Source organism: Protopterus annectens, chromosome 10.part0, assembly GCF_019279795.1.
Source record: "Protopterus annectens isolate FY-2018-M chromosome 10.part0, PAN1.0, whole genome shotgun sequence".
NCBI lineage: Eukaryota > Metazoa > Chordata > Ceratodontiformes > Protopteridae > Protopterus > Protopterus annectens.
Window position 1 is genome coordinate 854,988,809 of NC_056744.1, and position 13,347 is coordinate 855,002,155.

Here is a 13,347-nt window from a genome sequence, read left to right on the forward strand (position 1 = left end):
ATTAAATTATCACTTAAGACAGGCAAACAAATATTAATAGAAAAGAAAACAAGCCATATTAAAATATTTCCATTTATATGCATTATACATCACATGTTTTCTTTATTTAAAACTGTCAGTACAACATTACATAAAATCCTCAATTCCTGCCTTCTCGTAAACCTCATTCTTCCTCCTGAAAATTATTTTGCATGTATTGTTACCACAATTTCCATTTATTACTATTTCTTCCTTTTTGAAAGATCCCTCTTCCAGTTCTTTTATCTCTTTTACAATATCCAATACTTCAAATACAGTTGCTTTGGACTTTGATTTCCATTTTCTAGTAACTGCTATTTTGGCGCCGATATAATTAAACAAGACCTTATGTCCAGGTAACTCATATCTTGTGCTCCAGCTCAAAAGAATCATTTCCTTAGCTACAGCCATTTGCTTACCCAATATTTCTGACAGAGTACTCTGTAGGGAATTTTTAAAATCTGCCAGTTTATTATACTTCCAAAGCATATATTCCCAGTTACTTCTTTCTTCCTCATCACACCACCTATATTTGCTGTTTGAAGTAAAAATCTTTGAAGTTTGCTTGGGATATAAAAACACTTCCAAGCAAAAATTCTAAACCTTCTGGACTTGGGATCTGTACATATGTCCTCCCATTGTTCCTTGTAAAATGCTTTTCCAGTCTCTCTTCCCAATCTTTTTTAACTTTGTCTGATTGATTCTTATAGTTAGTCTGCAACTTTTATATGTCCTGTGATGCTGCCAGCCCAGCTAGCTTAAATTTTGTAAAGATTTATATGTCAATTGTGAATATTAATATGACTCATAGGCTTATCTTACAAATGTAAGAGATCTATATGTTATGTGTATATTAAACTACTGGTGCAGAAGTATGTGTAAAGTACTGAGATAAAAAGTAACCACAGTGTACCCTACTGGAAAAGAACAGCAATATATATAAACTATACACCTGTGCAAATGTATGCTTTAATAGTAGAAGCTGGAACATACAGAGTTAGCTTGCAAAACATCAAGAAAATAAGTTGAAATTAAAAGCGTTTTACTATGTGCTATAAAGGTTGGTTACTGCAGTAATGAGACAGGATGTCTAAAGCTAGAAGTTTCTTTCTATTGTCTTGAAACAGAAATAATTACTAGGTTTCAAATGTAAATGTGTTAATTGTTTTATAACTTCCAGTTCTAGGCAAACATCTGAGAGATATGTATTTTCAAAGAGAAATGTTAAATTTTGTTAAGTTTCTGTTAGCCTGGGAACTGAAGACAACTGACAAAGAGTGATGTCATCTGAGTTAACCCAGCAGTAATGTTGATTATTAATTTAAAAACTCTTTCAGAGAAATGTCTGTGCATTTTGTATCTTGTCATGGATGTATAAACATCCACTCATTATCAGCACGACAGCCTTGCTCTGTAAGTAAGTTATTTAAGGCACAGGATCTTTTAGAGGTAGTTAGGAATATAGTAAAGATTAGTTTAGATGTTTTCTGTATTTATTTGAGACTGTCCTGCATCCGCAGTGGTGGTGCTGCGGTAGCTTTGTCACCTCACAGTAAGACGCTGTCCGGTTCGATTCTCAGCTAGAGTGTCTTCTGCATGGAGACATGCGTGAATGGGCGTACCTTCGTTGAAGGTTGTGCATCAGGGCTGGTAACTCGGCACATAAAAATCAACTGCCAGTCATTAGCGGACCGGAGTTCCGCTGTGGTGACCCCTAACCAGGAAAAGCCGAAAGACTCAACAACATTTGAGACTGTCCTGCAATGTTATTTTTAAAATATTCATGTCATTCTGAATTCTGCAGTTATTGTGTTGATACACTGTCTTGTTCTTTTATTATATATTATTAAATATATTTAAACCTTTTAATTGTGGCTGGTTTGTTTAGAGATATTTAAGCTCTTAGAGTATTTACATATGTATTTGGTGACACTGTATAGGCCACTCCAATAGCCTTACTCTCGGTCACACTTACCATTTGGATAATAGTAACATTACACAGTAGGACTGGACAGCGTTTGGAAAGGGCCTTATAGTAGCTGATAAGTAAGGGTGGCTGGTGGCAGCTGGCACTATCTTATAGTCTGGGCAGAAGGGGACATAGCTACTAAACCTGTGTTAGCCTTTCCCAGGTGTGTGTGTGTGTGTGTACTTTATATCAATCAAATCTCAGTGTGTGTGTGTGTGTGTGTGTGTGTGTGTGTGTGTGTGTGTGTGTGTGTGTGTGCACTTTATATCAATCAAATCTCAGTGTGTGTGTGTGTGTGTGTGTGTGTGTGTGTGTGTGTGTGTGTGTGTGTGTGTGTGTGTGTGAGAGAGCTACTTGGGCAGGGACACGAAGCACTAGTTGGACAGCGAGGGTGCTGGAGGTTTTGGCTTGGCCACTCAGCTGAGATCTCAAACCTGTAGCTGGGCCAGTGGGGAGTCTTACTGGGGATCTGGAGAAAGAGGCAGAAACCAGCCCCAGACTGACTGTGATCTCTGTGTGCTCTTAAGGGAAATTGTAATTTACTGTGTGTGTACTTGTCATCTTCCAAATGTGTCCGTCCCTCACTGGTGCTAGTGGTGAGGATTGAGGCTTCCTGATTACTGGGCCAGTGCAGGGGCATCACATGCCCTACTAATTATCCCATTTTAATGGAATTATCTGTTCTAGATTCAACTAAAAACGGAACCAGAGTAGGTCCTATTCTATTCATTCTTACTTCATTTAATACCTGCAGCATAGCTTTCCTTGTCGAACAGAGCTCTTCCAAGTAATGCATAACAAGCTTTATGAACTTCCCTGCTAATGGGATAATTATAAGCCTTTTTGCTTGCCTTATATTTAATTTTTTCACAACAAGGAAATGTGGAAATATGCCAGTATATGCCTGATTCTGGTCTCTGCTGCTGCTTGCTATGTGTACCCTCTCTATTAGTGTTTCGTGATTTCCTATTTTCACAGATCTCTCATGTAATAGCTGCATTAAAGTTTGCTCCATTTTACTGTTACTCGATCTCTTTTTTATGCCAGTTATCTTGATGTTATTCCTTCTTGAGTGATTTTTCAAGATTATCCATCTTTTCAGCCTTTTTATTATGCATTTTAGTTCCTGTATTCTGCAGTCAATCCTGCAGCTCAGCTTTAATTGCTGCATTATCTTCCTACAGATCTTGCAACGTCCATTCTAGCCTTTCTGCTTCTAATTAATTGTTATTCCATTGTTTGTTTCATGGAACTCACATATTGGCCTATTATGATTAAAATTTCAAACAAAATGCATAGTTTATCTTCCTTATTTGCAGCTTTAAAGGCAGCCATCTGTTCCTCCTTTTGTTCCTGCTCGTTCATCTTTCCTTTTGAGTTGCGTTTTCACCATGGGAACATTATTTTTATCCAAATGTCTGCACTCCCTGTACAGAGTTTTGAGCTTAGGTAAATATCTTGACTGGGTTTTCTTATAGCCTGTCTGTTAACTAAGATACTTTGGTGTGGACTGCACTTTCATTTTGTGTCTTTGACTTTTGGTTTTTATATTACTCCAAGAGTTTTCACAAAATGCCTAATACTAGTCATATAGCCTTTTGCAGACTTCAATACATTCATTTTTTTCTCATTTGGACAGTTGCATCATTTCAGATCCCTCTGTCCAGGACACCCTAGCAACTATTCTTTTCTCTTGCTATTCATCTTTGAAGCAACCTGGGTTTCAAAAAAAATCTGAAAAAGGTCTTGTTTAAACCGCTCTCACAAGTTAGTGTTTAGGGTATCTTCTAGACACCTCTTTCTATCCACTGCTTACCTCCCTCCAGACAAAGTGCCATTTTTCCAGCTTTCCATCTTGAATTTAGCCCATCAGGACATGACCACAGCAAGAGAGTTTTGCAAAATTCTGGATTATATGGCTTTGCCCATCCTAATGGTCTCATCTGCCAGACTAAACCTGAGGAAAATTCAGTCATATCTTGAGTGTCAATCCAGCATGTCCATCCCTTACCCTTTCAGATTCCAGTGTTCATGTTCATCATGAAAAGCTCCTATGATAGACCAATTAGGTCTCGCTAAATTCAAGCCTCCCATCCCCTCCCCACTCAGTCATGATAGACACTTCAGACTTTCCACTGGTAGGAATCTCTCAAGACATCAAGGTTCAAGGTGTGTGGGAGCCTTATCTCGAACAAGCATATAAACCTCAAGGAGATGATGGCTATAATAAAAACTATTAAAGTTTTAAATTAGTTGGGCCCCCCTTGCCAATTTTAGTGATAATAGATAACACCACAGTGTTGACAAACATAAACAAATAAAGGAACAAAGTCATTCCTCCTGTACAGACTGGACATGATTCTCTGAGAACTGGCAATACAGAACAGCCTCACTCTGCAGGCCACATACATTTTATTAGAGCATAAGACAATAGCAGACACTTTGAAAAGATCCAGGATAGACCTTATCAAGTGGATGCTACACCCAGAAGTCTTCTAGGAGATTGACCACCTGTGGTGAGATCCAAAGTAGATCTGGTTGGCTCCCACCTCAACAGAGAAGTAATCCAATTCTGTTCCAGGTCACTTTGCAAAAAGGCCTGGAAACAGATGCATTTTCTTTCCCATGGACAAAAGTGTTCCTCTATGCTTCTTCCTTTTCTTTTGATATCCAAAGTTCGTCTTAAGATCAAGACAGGTTTGCCAAAGATGCTGTTAGTAACTTCATTTTGGCCTAGACAGCATTGGTTCTCCCTTCTCATGCGTCTGGTCAGGTATAATTACCAAAGCCTTCCTCAGAAAGTGGATTTGCTGAGACAGGATCAGGGATCCTTAATCCATCCCAACATTCAAATTTTCTGCCTGACAGTATTGGTGCTAGATTTCTAATCCTGTTTAGGCACCTTTTTTTGGAGGACATGCAGCACATACTAAAGGAGGCTAGTAAACTTGTTACTAGAAAATCATACTTTGTCAAATGAAACAGATTTTTGTAGTTGGAGCCATTAAAGAAAATAGTATCCATCCCTATTGTATCCATATCCATTGTTTTGGGTCAACAAAACCTCCTCTTTCCTTTCCCATCCAACAAGAAATGCTACTGGCAAAGAGATTCTTCTAGCCCAACCTGAGTACTCCCTACCTCTTGTAGCATCTGCCTCCAAAAGAAACTCTACCACCACCCAAACAATCTCCAACTCCATCTGCTGCCTTATTGCCCTTTCCACTAAGTATGAACACCACTGCCTTTCACTAGCCAAAGACAACAGGCTGCTGGTTCAGCAATGAGCCAGTCTAATCCTTGGCTCCCAACTTTTCCAGCTCCTGAAAGAAAACTTCTGTCCTTTTCTTTCCTCGGTGTTACATAGACAGCCTCTGTCATATAACCTTAGATTTCAACCACTCAAGGTCTCTCTTTCAAGCACCTAAAACCAGACTGCAGTGCTCTAACCACTCCCTTTCTACCCTTGGACCCAAGCTCTGGAGGTATCTCCCCTAAAATCTTAAAGACGTCTCTAAATCCTCTTTCTTTCAGGCACAACTTAAAGAATATTTCACAGCACAAGCTGCTTGCAAATGTTCTGCTTCAGGTCTCATAACCTAGTTTCCCTAATCTCCAACACATACTGCCTATCATTTTCACTATAACATCTCTTTTAACTCCTAACATATCGCTGGTCTAAATTATGTAAATATTGTTCATGGTGGTTTCTGTTGACTTCTTTCTTAAATCTTTTTCCTATTGTATATTAACTACATCTTTGCTTTTGGCATGCCCTCTTATTCTATAAATTATTTTTATTTTTTCCACTTGATGTGTGTTCACATTCTGAGCTGAGATTAAAATTAGTCCAATGGAATCAGTTCTCCATCCAAGTTAATAAATTGTGCAAATAAATAAATAAACATGAATTTGGAAGATGCTAAGTCACACCTGATACAAATGCAGTATTTAACTTCTTTGCTGCTATTTTAACAATGTTTTGTCTGCAGGTAACAATGATATCAGGTTGCCAGGAGTTTGCAGATGTACAGCTGAGAGTCAATGAGAAGAAAATACTTAATACACTAAATAAAGATAAGAACAGAATTACTATCAGGTACACTTTTAAAGTTTATATTCTGAAAATATTGTGAATTTAATATGTGGTAAAGGAAAGAAGTGTCTTTAATTGGGTTTTAATTTTGTTGGTAAGACAGTGTACATCAACGACTCATTAATACTCCATTGGCAAGATCTGCTTTTGGTTGGATTTTCATGATTGATTTATGCCTGTTGATCTAATCAGTCAAACTGGTATTATTTTGTTTTTTAGCTAAACAGATTAACAGTGCGGTAAAATCTGATGTCAGTCTTCATTCATTCATGACAGTTGGGACAGTTGGGTTTTGGTTCCGATCTCGGAACTGACTCGGCCGATATAACAAGCTCACACCAGCCAAAACCTCTCGAGCTAAGGTTAACCATAGTGCCTCTCTTCCCTTCTCCTCAGATCTTGTTTGCTGTGTAGAGTTTCCAGATGCATCAGGCCTGCTCTCAAGCTAAGTGTTATATATTTTTTCACTATTTTTCAAAAAGTTTGCTACTTCTGTATCTAAAACCTCTTGTTAGTCTTAGTTGTGCTTTTATATTTAGTTTATTTTGATGTGTGAGTGTTTTTTCTCCTTGTTACCCTTTTTCTGGTATTTCTTCATACTATAACTGGTATAGGCCCTCCCTTCCCTCTTACCTCTAGGCAATCTCTAATACCATTGTTGGTATTCTTCCCTACCTCTTTCTGTTAACCCTTCTGGGTATACCTGTATTACCATTGTTGGTATTTAAAAAAATAAATAAATAAATCTTCCTCTATTACTGTGTGTCTTTGATCACATGAAAGACTATTTGTCAGGTGATTTATGCTTGATAAAATGTCTGACAAAAAAAGGTACTTCTGGCTTTAAACAGTGTGACAAATGTGACTGGAAGATGCCCAATTCCAATGGGCATCTTTTCTACATATATTGTTTAGGAGTCCCACATTTGCAGGTCCAACCTCCATGCGAGCTCCGTAAGGGCTTTAGTGCCCACACCTTAGCAGAGCGTAGGAATAAGCTAATTTTAAAGGGTTTATTAAAACCCCCTTTTTTGGATGCTTTATCTGAGGCAGAGGTGTCAAAACCTCCTAGGAAAGAATCAAAGAAGAGGAGCCATACGGTCCCAAACTCTCCTCATTCACATGAACCGAAAACATCTAAAGCCCAGGTTCATACTGAACCGAAGACTAAACAGCCAAAATTGGCACCGACATCTGTCTCAGCATCAGAGCCCAAGACCCCCTCTATGGTGCCTTCCTTGACCATGAAACCGACTACGACAACTGCCATGGTGCTGACCCTTTGCACAAAACCACAGACCGTCTCGGCACCAACAATAGCTTCTTCCTTGAAATTGGTCACTCCCCCTCCACCACAACATTTTGGTCAATCGACCACGGTGCCGAAGGCTGAAACACTAGCCAGGACTCAATATTCCCCATCCATTGACCCCTTTGTTGGACAGCGGCTCAGTCCATTTATTGACTGGCCAGAATATACTTTGGGGATGTTCATTCATTCTACCAGGAGCCTTAAGTAGTTTGATGTAGTGAGACGTGTGGATCAGCTCTTAGAGGCCAGGGGCATTCCAGCCCCATCTAGGATCTCCCTCCTGCCCAGAGCCAAGGTTTTTTCTCCACAGACTCCATCTAATCTTCCTCCTTCAACCTCCCAACAGGATTTGGAGCCTTCAATGCCGACACCCCTCCCAGTGCTATCTTCTTCAGTACCGTTGGTGGATCTCATAAGGGTTCCCGAACCTACTCTGTGGACCTCGGCTCAGTCAGAGCCGACCCACCCATGGAACAGTCACTTGGCTGCCAGCACCAGGATCCCTAGTATGGCACTGATTTTTTCCACAGCGCCATCTACGATTCTGGTTGCTTTGACAGCTTTAAATCCTCTCATGGCTCCTTGTCTGGAGGTGGGCTCAATGGAGCGGGCTGTGTCCCCAGTTCTGAATTGTCTTTCTTGGTTCTGAGTTCCCATCCCTCTTTAGGAAGGCCTGCCTTCCAGATTATGGAGAGAGCGCTCACCTCAGCAGGCTCACAGTTGACACCCTCAGCTCCAGAATGTTATATATATTTTCGTCTGGATCGCAGCTGTCACAGTCTACTACACTGGGGCAACAGGCATGGGAGCAGCAAGATTCCCTACCGCAGGGTATCCTGTTTTTGGAGTCCTCTTCAGACCTTCCCGCTGATGAACCACCCCGTAAGAGATTGTGCAAGAGGAAGCACATTGATTCATCTGAGGAATCTCTCACCGAAGATATGGATTACAATGAAGGAGAAGGGTCCCCGCAGTCCCCCCTGAAGATGTCTCCTTTGGAGACATCCTAGAAATCTTAAAACAGAAGGGTGACCGAAGTCCACCAAGCATCTACTGCTTCACACCTTGCACTACACCCTACTACAGGCAGGGCTCCTAGGCGTCTCAATAAACAAAGAGAAGTCAAAACTGGTACCCACTCAAAGCTTATAATTCATTGGAGCAATATTCGACACAGGATCCTGTCTAGTTGCCCTCCCTCATCACAGATTACAAAGGCTAAGGTCTCAGCTCCAAGTAATACTCTCTCAGGACAAAGTTCCAGCTCGCTTACTCCTTCATCTAGTAGGGTCAATGGCAGTGACAATTACACTAGTTCCCCTGGCGAGACTCCACACGAGGCTGCTCTAATGTCTCTTAGCGTCACAATGGTCTCTATTAACACACCCCATGTCTCACCCAGTTCGCATAACAAACCGATGCAAGCAGGATCTGAATTGGTGGATGAAGCCAGAAGAGTTATGGAGTCTCTCCTTTTCACCCCCTCAGCCCAAGGCTGTAGTGACCACGGCTGCCTCCCTGATGATGTGAGGGGCATTTTCAGGGAAAGACAGTCCAAGGCACTTGGTCCCTCTTAGAGGCCAATTTGCATATCAACTTCCTAGAACTGAGGGTGGTGCTTCTGGTGTTGCAAGCATTCCAGTCTGCCCTTCCATCGGGGACAATTGCTATCTAGTTAGACATGTCCATCGTCTGGTATATCAACAAATAGGGAGGAACCAGATCCTACCCATTATGTCGGGAAGCCATGAGAGTATGGCAATAGGTGATAGCCTCCAACCACTTTCTGATAGCAATGCACATTCCTGGGAATTTCAATGTGTTTGCGGACAAACTAAGGAGATGTATTCTCCAGCCTCATAAGTAGTCTGTCAATCCTATGGTAGCGATGGAGATTTTTCATCATTGGGATCAGCCTTGCTGCAACCTATTTGCATCTCCCATGAACCACAAATGCAGCAGCTATTTTGCCGTAATCCCCCCTCAGGGGGAGTCCCTGAGGGATGCTCTTATACATGATTGGCCCTCAGGACTGCTTTATGCTTTTCCTCCTTTTCCCCTGATACCACAGTTTTTAAAGAAAGCACAATGGTTGAGAAGCAAAGTAATCCTCATTGTACCCTATTGGGCCCACCAAGTCTGGTTCCCCTTTCTTTGGCCTCACCTAGTTCATCTCTTATGGACTCTGGACCCAACTCTGGGACTGCTGTCTCATCCTCAGGGGCTGGTCCATTCCAGCCTACCAAGTCTCAAGCTGTCCGCTTGGTACCTCTGCTTCCAGTAATTGCCAGGTCAAATAATCTATCTTCCCCAGTACAAAAGATACTTCTGGCTTCCCAAAAAATGTCCACCAGGAAGATTTATCATAGTAAGTGGAACAGATTTGTAATCTGGTCTCAAGAAAAAGAACCTGACCCCTTTTCAGCCCTGATTAATACATAATACAGTGTTGGAGTATTTGTCAACCTTACTCCATTCAGGAGTCTCAGCTTCAACTATAAGAGTCCATTTAGCAGATATTTCAAACTTACATAATGGCTTCGAGAATTTATCTTTAATATCTCACTGTTTCTGCAAAACCTTGTTAAAGGGAGTCATGCATTTAACACCACCCTTTAAAGAACCCACTGAACCTTGGAGTTTGACGTTAGTCCTACAAACTTTGATTCACCAACCCTTTCAGCCAACAGCCACCTGTGATATAAAATCACTTCAGCCAGGAGAATATCAGAATTACAGGCCTTGGGTGTAAAGCGCCCATACATAATTTTACATAAAGAGGAGTATCCCTTCAGACTAACACCTCCTTTCTACCCAAAGTTGGCTGAGATTCAAATATTAATCAATCCATTGACCTGCCAGTTTTCTTCCCAAATTTTTCAAACAAAGGAGAATATTGTTTGCATTTATGTGATGGACATAGACAATTACGTTTTTACTTAGACAGGACTAAAGCATTCAGAAAATTGAACCAACTGTTCCTGTCTTTTTCAGGGCCTAAAATTGGCAAGTCAATTTCTAAAGTCACTTTGGCAACATGGTTGAGAGATTGCATCACCTTTGTTTATCAACAGAATCAAATGAGTTTATCAGCTGAAGTCAAGGTTCATTCCACAAGGTCAGTTTCCACTTCAGTAGCCTTTCATTCAAAAGCCTCTATGGATGACATTTGCGCAGCAGCTACTTGGGCTACCCCTCGTACCTTTACCATTCATTACAAATTGGACATGGTCTCCAGAGGGAGAGCATCCTTTGGCTCATTGATACTCAAGAATATCCTTCCATAGGGCCTCCCATGACTTAATGTAGCTAGGGACTCTGTCCCAGCTGTAATGAATGAATGAAGATTGACAACATCAGATAAAGATGTTATGATTTTACCATAATGTTGCATCTGTGTTGTCAGTCTTCATTCATTCTTGACATCCCACCCTCCTACCACCCCTACAAAGACTTCTGGGTGTCCGGAACTGCTCCTGGCTATGTGATAGGGCATTTGCTCAGGCAAAGCCTCCACTTTATTACTTTTTTGTATGGACAAACTCAATCTGAAGGGAAGGGAAGAGAGGCACTGTGGGTAACCTTAGCTCTAGAGTATTTTGGCTGGTGTGAGCATGGCCAAGTCGGTTCCAAGGTCAGAACTGAAACCCAACTGTCCCAACTGTCAAGAATGAATGAAGATAGACAAAACAGATGAAACGTTATGGTAAGAACATAACTTCTTTTTATTAAGTACTGTAATGTAGTAGTAGAATATCTTAGTAAGGTTCGTTGGAGGGCTGCTGCAGCAGTTGTCTGTAGTCAGAACATTTGCTGGTTGGCACCAGAGCAACCTGACCATGATAATGTAGCACTGATTTACCTCAGATCACTACTGTACTGATGCCAGTTGATGACCTTTCATCATATCAACAAGATTCTCTCTTTCTCTGTTTCACCCTCATTTCTTTCCAAACCTCAAATAGGTTCATAGGTAGGTACTAGGCTATCTGCCCTGAGTAATACTTAATATTGCATAGTGGGTTTTAATGGCTGTTTTTCATTACATGTATGTCTTTTATTAATTAAAAAACAAGCATAGGATCATAGGAAGTTTCTAAGCAACATATGGGTCCAGATGCGATCTTTGGATTAGACTCGGCTGTTACACTAGCTTGTGGCCTCTAACAAACTCTCTAGCTCCTTCCCTATCAGGATCTACTTGAAAATATTAAAATCCCAGAAAATTGAAGATGACATAGTCGAGACAAAATCAGCAAAAACTCATTTCAGTGAAGGACCCAATCGGCAAAGGTATTCCCAGGGTAAGTAACCTGTTTGCCAACAAGGTGAACTTTGCCCTTTTCCCAACAATAGTGCAATCTTGGAGTTGGTATATTTAGTTGTAGGGGGGGGGGTTGTTTTTGTGATCTTTGATGTTAGTGGTTACTTTCCCTGGGAAGATATTTGTTGATCCAGTCTTTGGCTGAAGTGGGTTTTCTCTGATTTTGTGTCAATGATGTTGTCTTCAGTCTTCTGGAATTTCAACGTTCTGAGGTATACTCCCTCTACCCACAGTGCCCCACCCCTGTCATCCCTCAGATCTCGTTTTCATCTGTAGAATCTAGACATGGCTGTCTTCAGCTCTCGAGCAGTGGTGCTTCTTCATACTTTTATTTTATTTCCTTTATACATTCAATCTTATCTCCTTCCCTCCCTTGTAACTGTTATGTCTCAAAATGTTCATCTCTTCATAATTCTGTATTCCGTTTTTGATAACTTAACTTTCTGTCTTCTAACTTGTCTGTTTTGAGAAATGTATTCTTTACTTGCCCTTTTTTCTTCTGAATTTTTTCTCTCCCTCCTCCAGTTCTTTTTAGCTACAACTGTTCTGTGGCAGACTCAACCTCCACACTCCTCTACACAGAAACAAAAAAGTCTTCCTCCAGCAACAACTCTGTAAGGGAAGTGGTGAGTTCTCTGACCAGGTCCCTTTATAGGTGGGTGAAGTGTGCCAGGTAATTAATTGCCCTCAGGTCAAAGGTAACTGAGGCAAACATATGCTTCCCATGCTGGTCAGTTGCCCAAGACTCACTGTTTGGAGGATGAACCATGGAGCTCTGCTCCGCCAGCTCATTTTTGGTGGCAGCGGCAAACATGATGGCCTCGAATGGGACTCCTTTGCTCCAGAAAGGTCGGTCCACAGGAGGACTAAGGAACTTGTTGGCTCACTTAGCTACTGGTTCCACAGTGTGAGGTTCTTTCCAAGCCCTGCTGGTGATAAGATCCACCAACACATCAGCAAGGGGGGACACCCAGGAAGTAGATGGTCCCATCCCAATTACCTTCAGGAACAGAGACTCCACTGAAGAAGGGGGTTGGGGAGACCATTCTCCCTTTTGCCTAAGGATCTCTAGGATGTCCTCAAAGGAGACATCATTGGGTGGAGATCTGAGGGACCTGTCTCCTTCATCGAGGTCTGTGTCCTCTGTGAGGAACTCCATGGGTGAGTTCAAGTGCCTCTTCTTGCACTTTCTCTTACGAGGTGCCTCCTGCATGGGAGCTCTGAAGAGGACTCGGAAGATCCAGCACCCTGTGTGGGGTAGAAACTGCCTGAAGGCTAGTACGGGAGGGCTGACCCTGGACTGGATGGGAGGACTCATCACCGAAGGTAGAGAAGGGCAAGGGTGGAACCAGAGGAGTGGGAGATGTTGCTTCAGACCTGGAGAAGGTCCTCTCTACCACCTAAAGATTGACGGACTGGAGGAGGTTCCCCTCCCCATTCCCAGAGGGCAAAGCCACCTGGAAAGGAGGGACAGACCCTGACACAGCCCTGCGGCCCCCGGATGATACTGGTCTTGAGCTGTCTAGGGCCAAAGCCCCCAGGGGTAGGGATCAATCCAAAAGGCCTGGACCAGATCCCATCCCCAGGGAGCCAGTGTCTACCACTGCAGCACAGGGCTCACTCTGATC

General features: G+C 41.9%; 1 protein-coding gene across 1 annotated transcript in view; it reads left to right on the forward strand.

Annotated features, from left to right (window-relative positions):
- HFM1 (helicase for meiosis 1) overlaps positions 1–13,347 on the forward strand; it is a 3,254,758-nt gene that overhangs the window by 2,574,594 nt on the left and 666,817 nt on the right. The window contains exon 20 of the mRNA XM_044086815.1: positions 5,980–6,086. Coding sequence (XP_043942750.1) covers positions 5,980–6,086 — 107 coding nt within the window. The remainder of the gene's footprint in view (positions 1–5,979; positions 6,087–13,347) is intronic.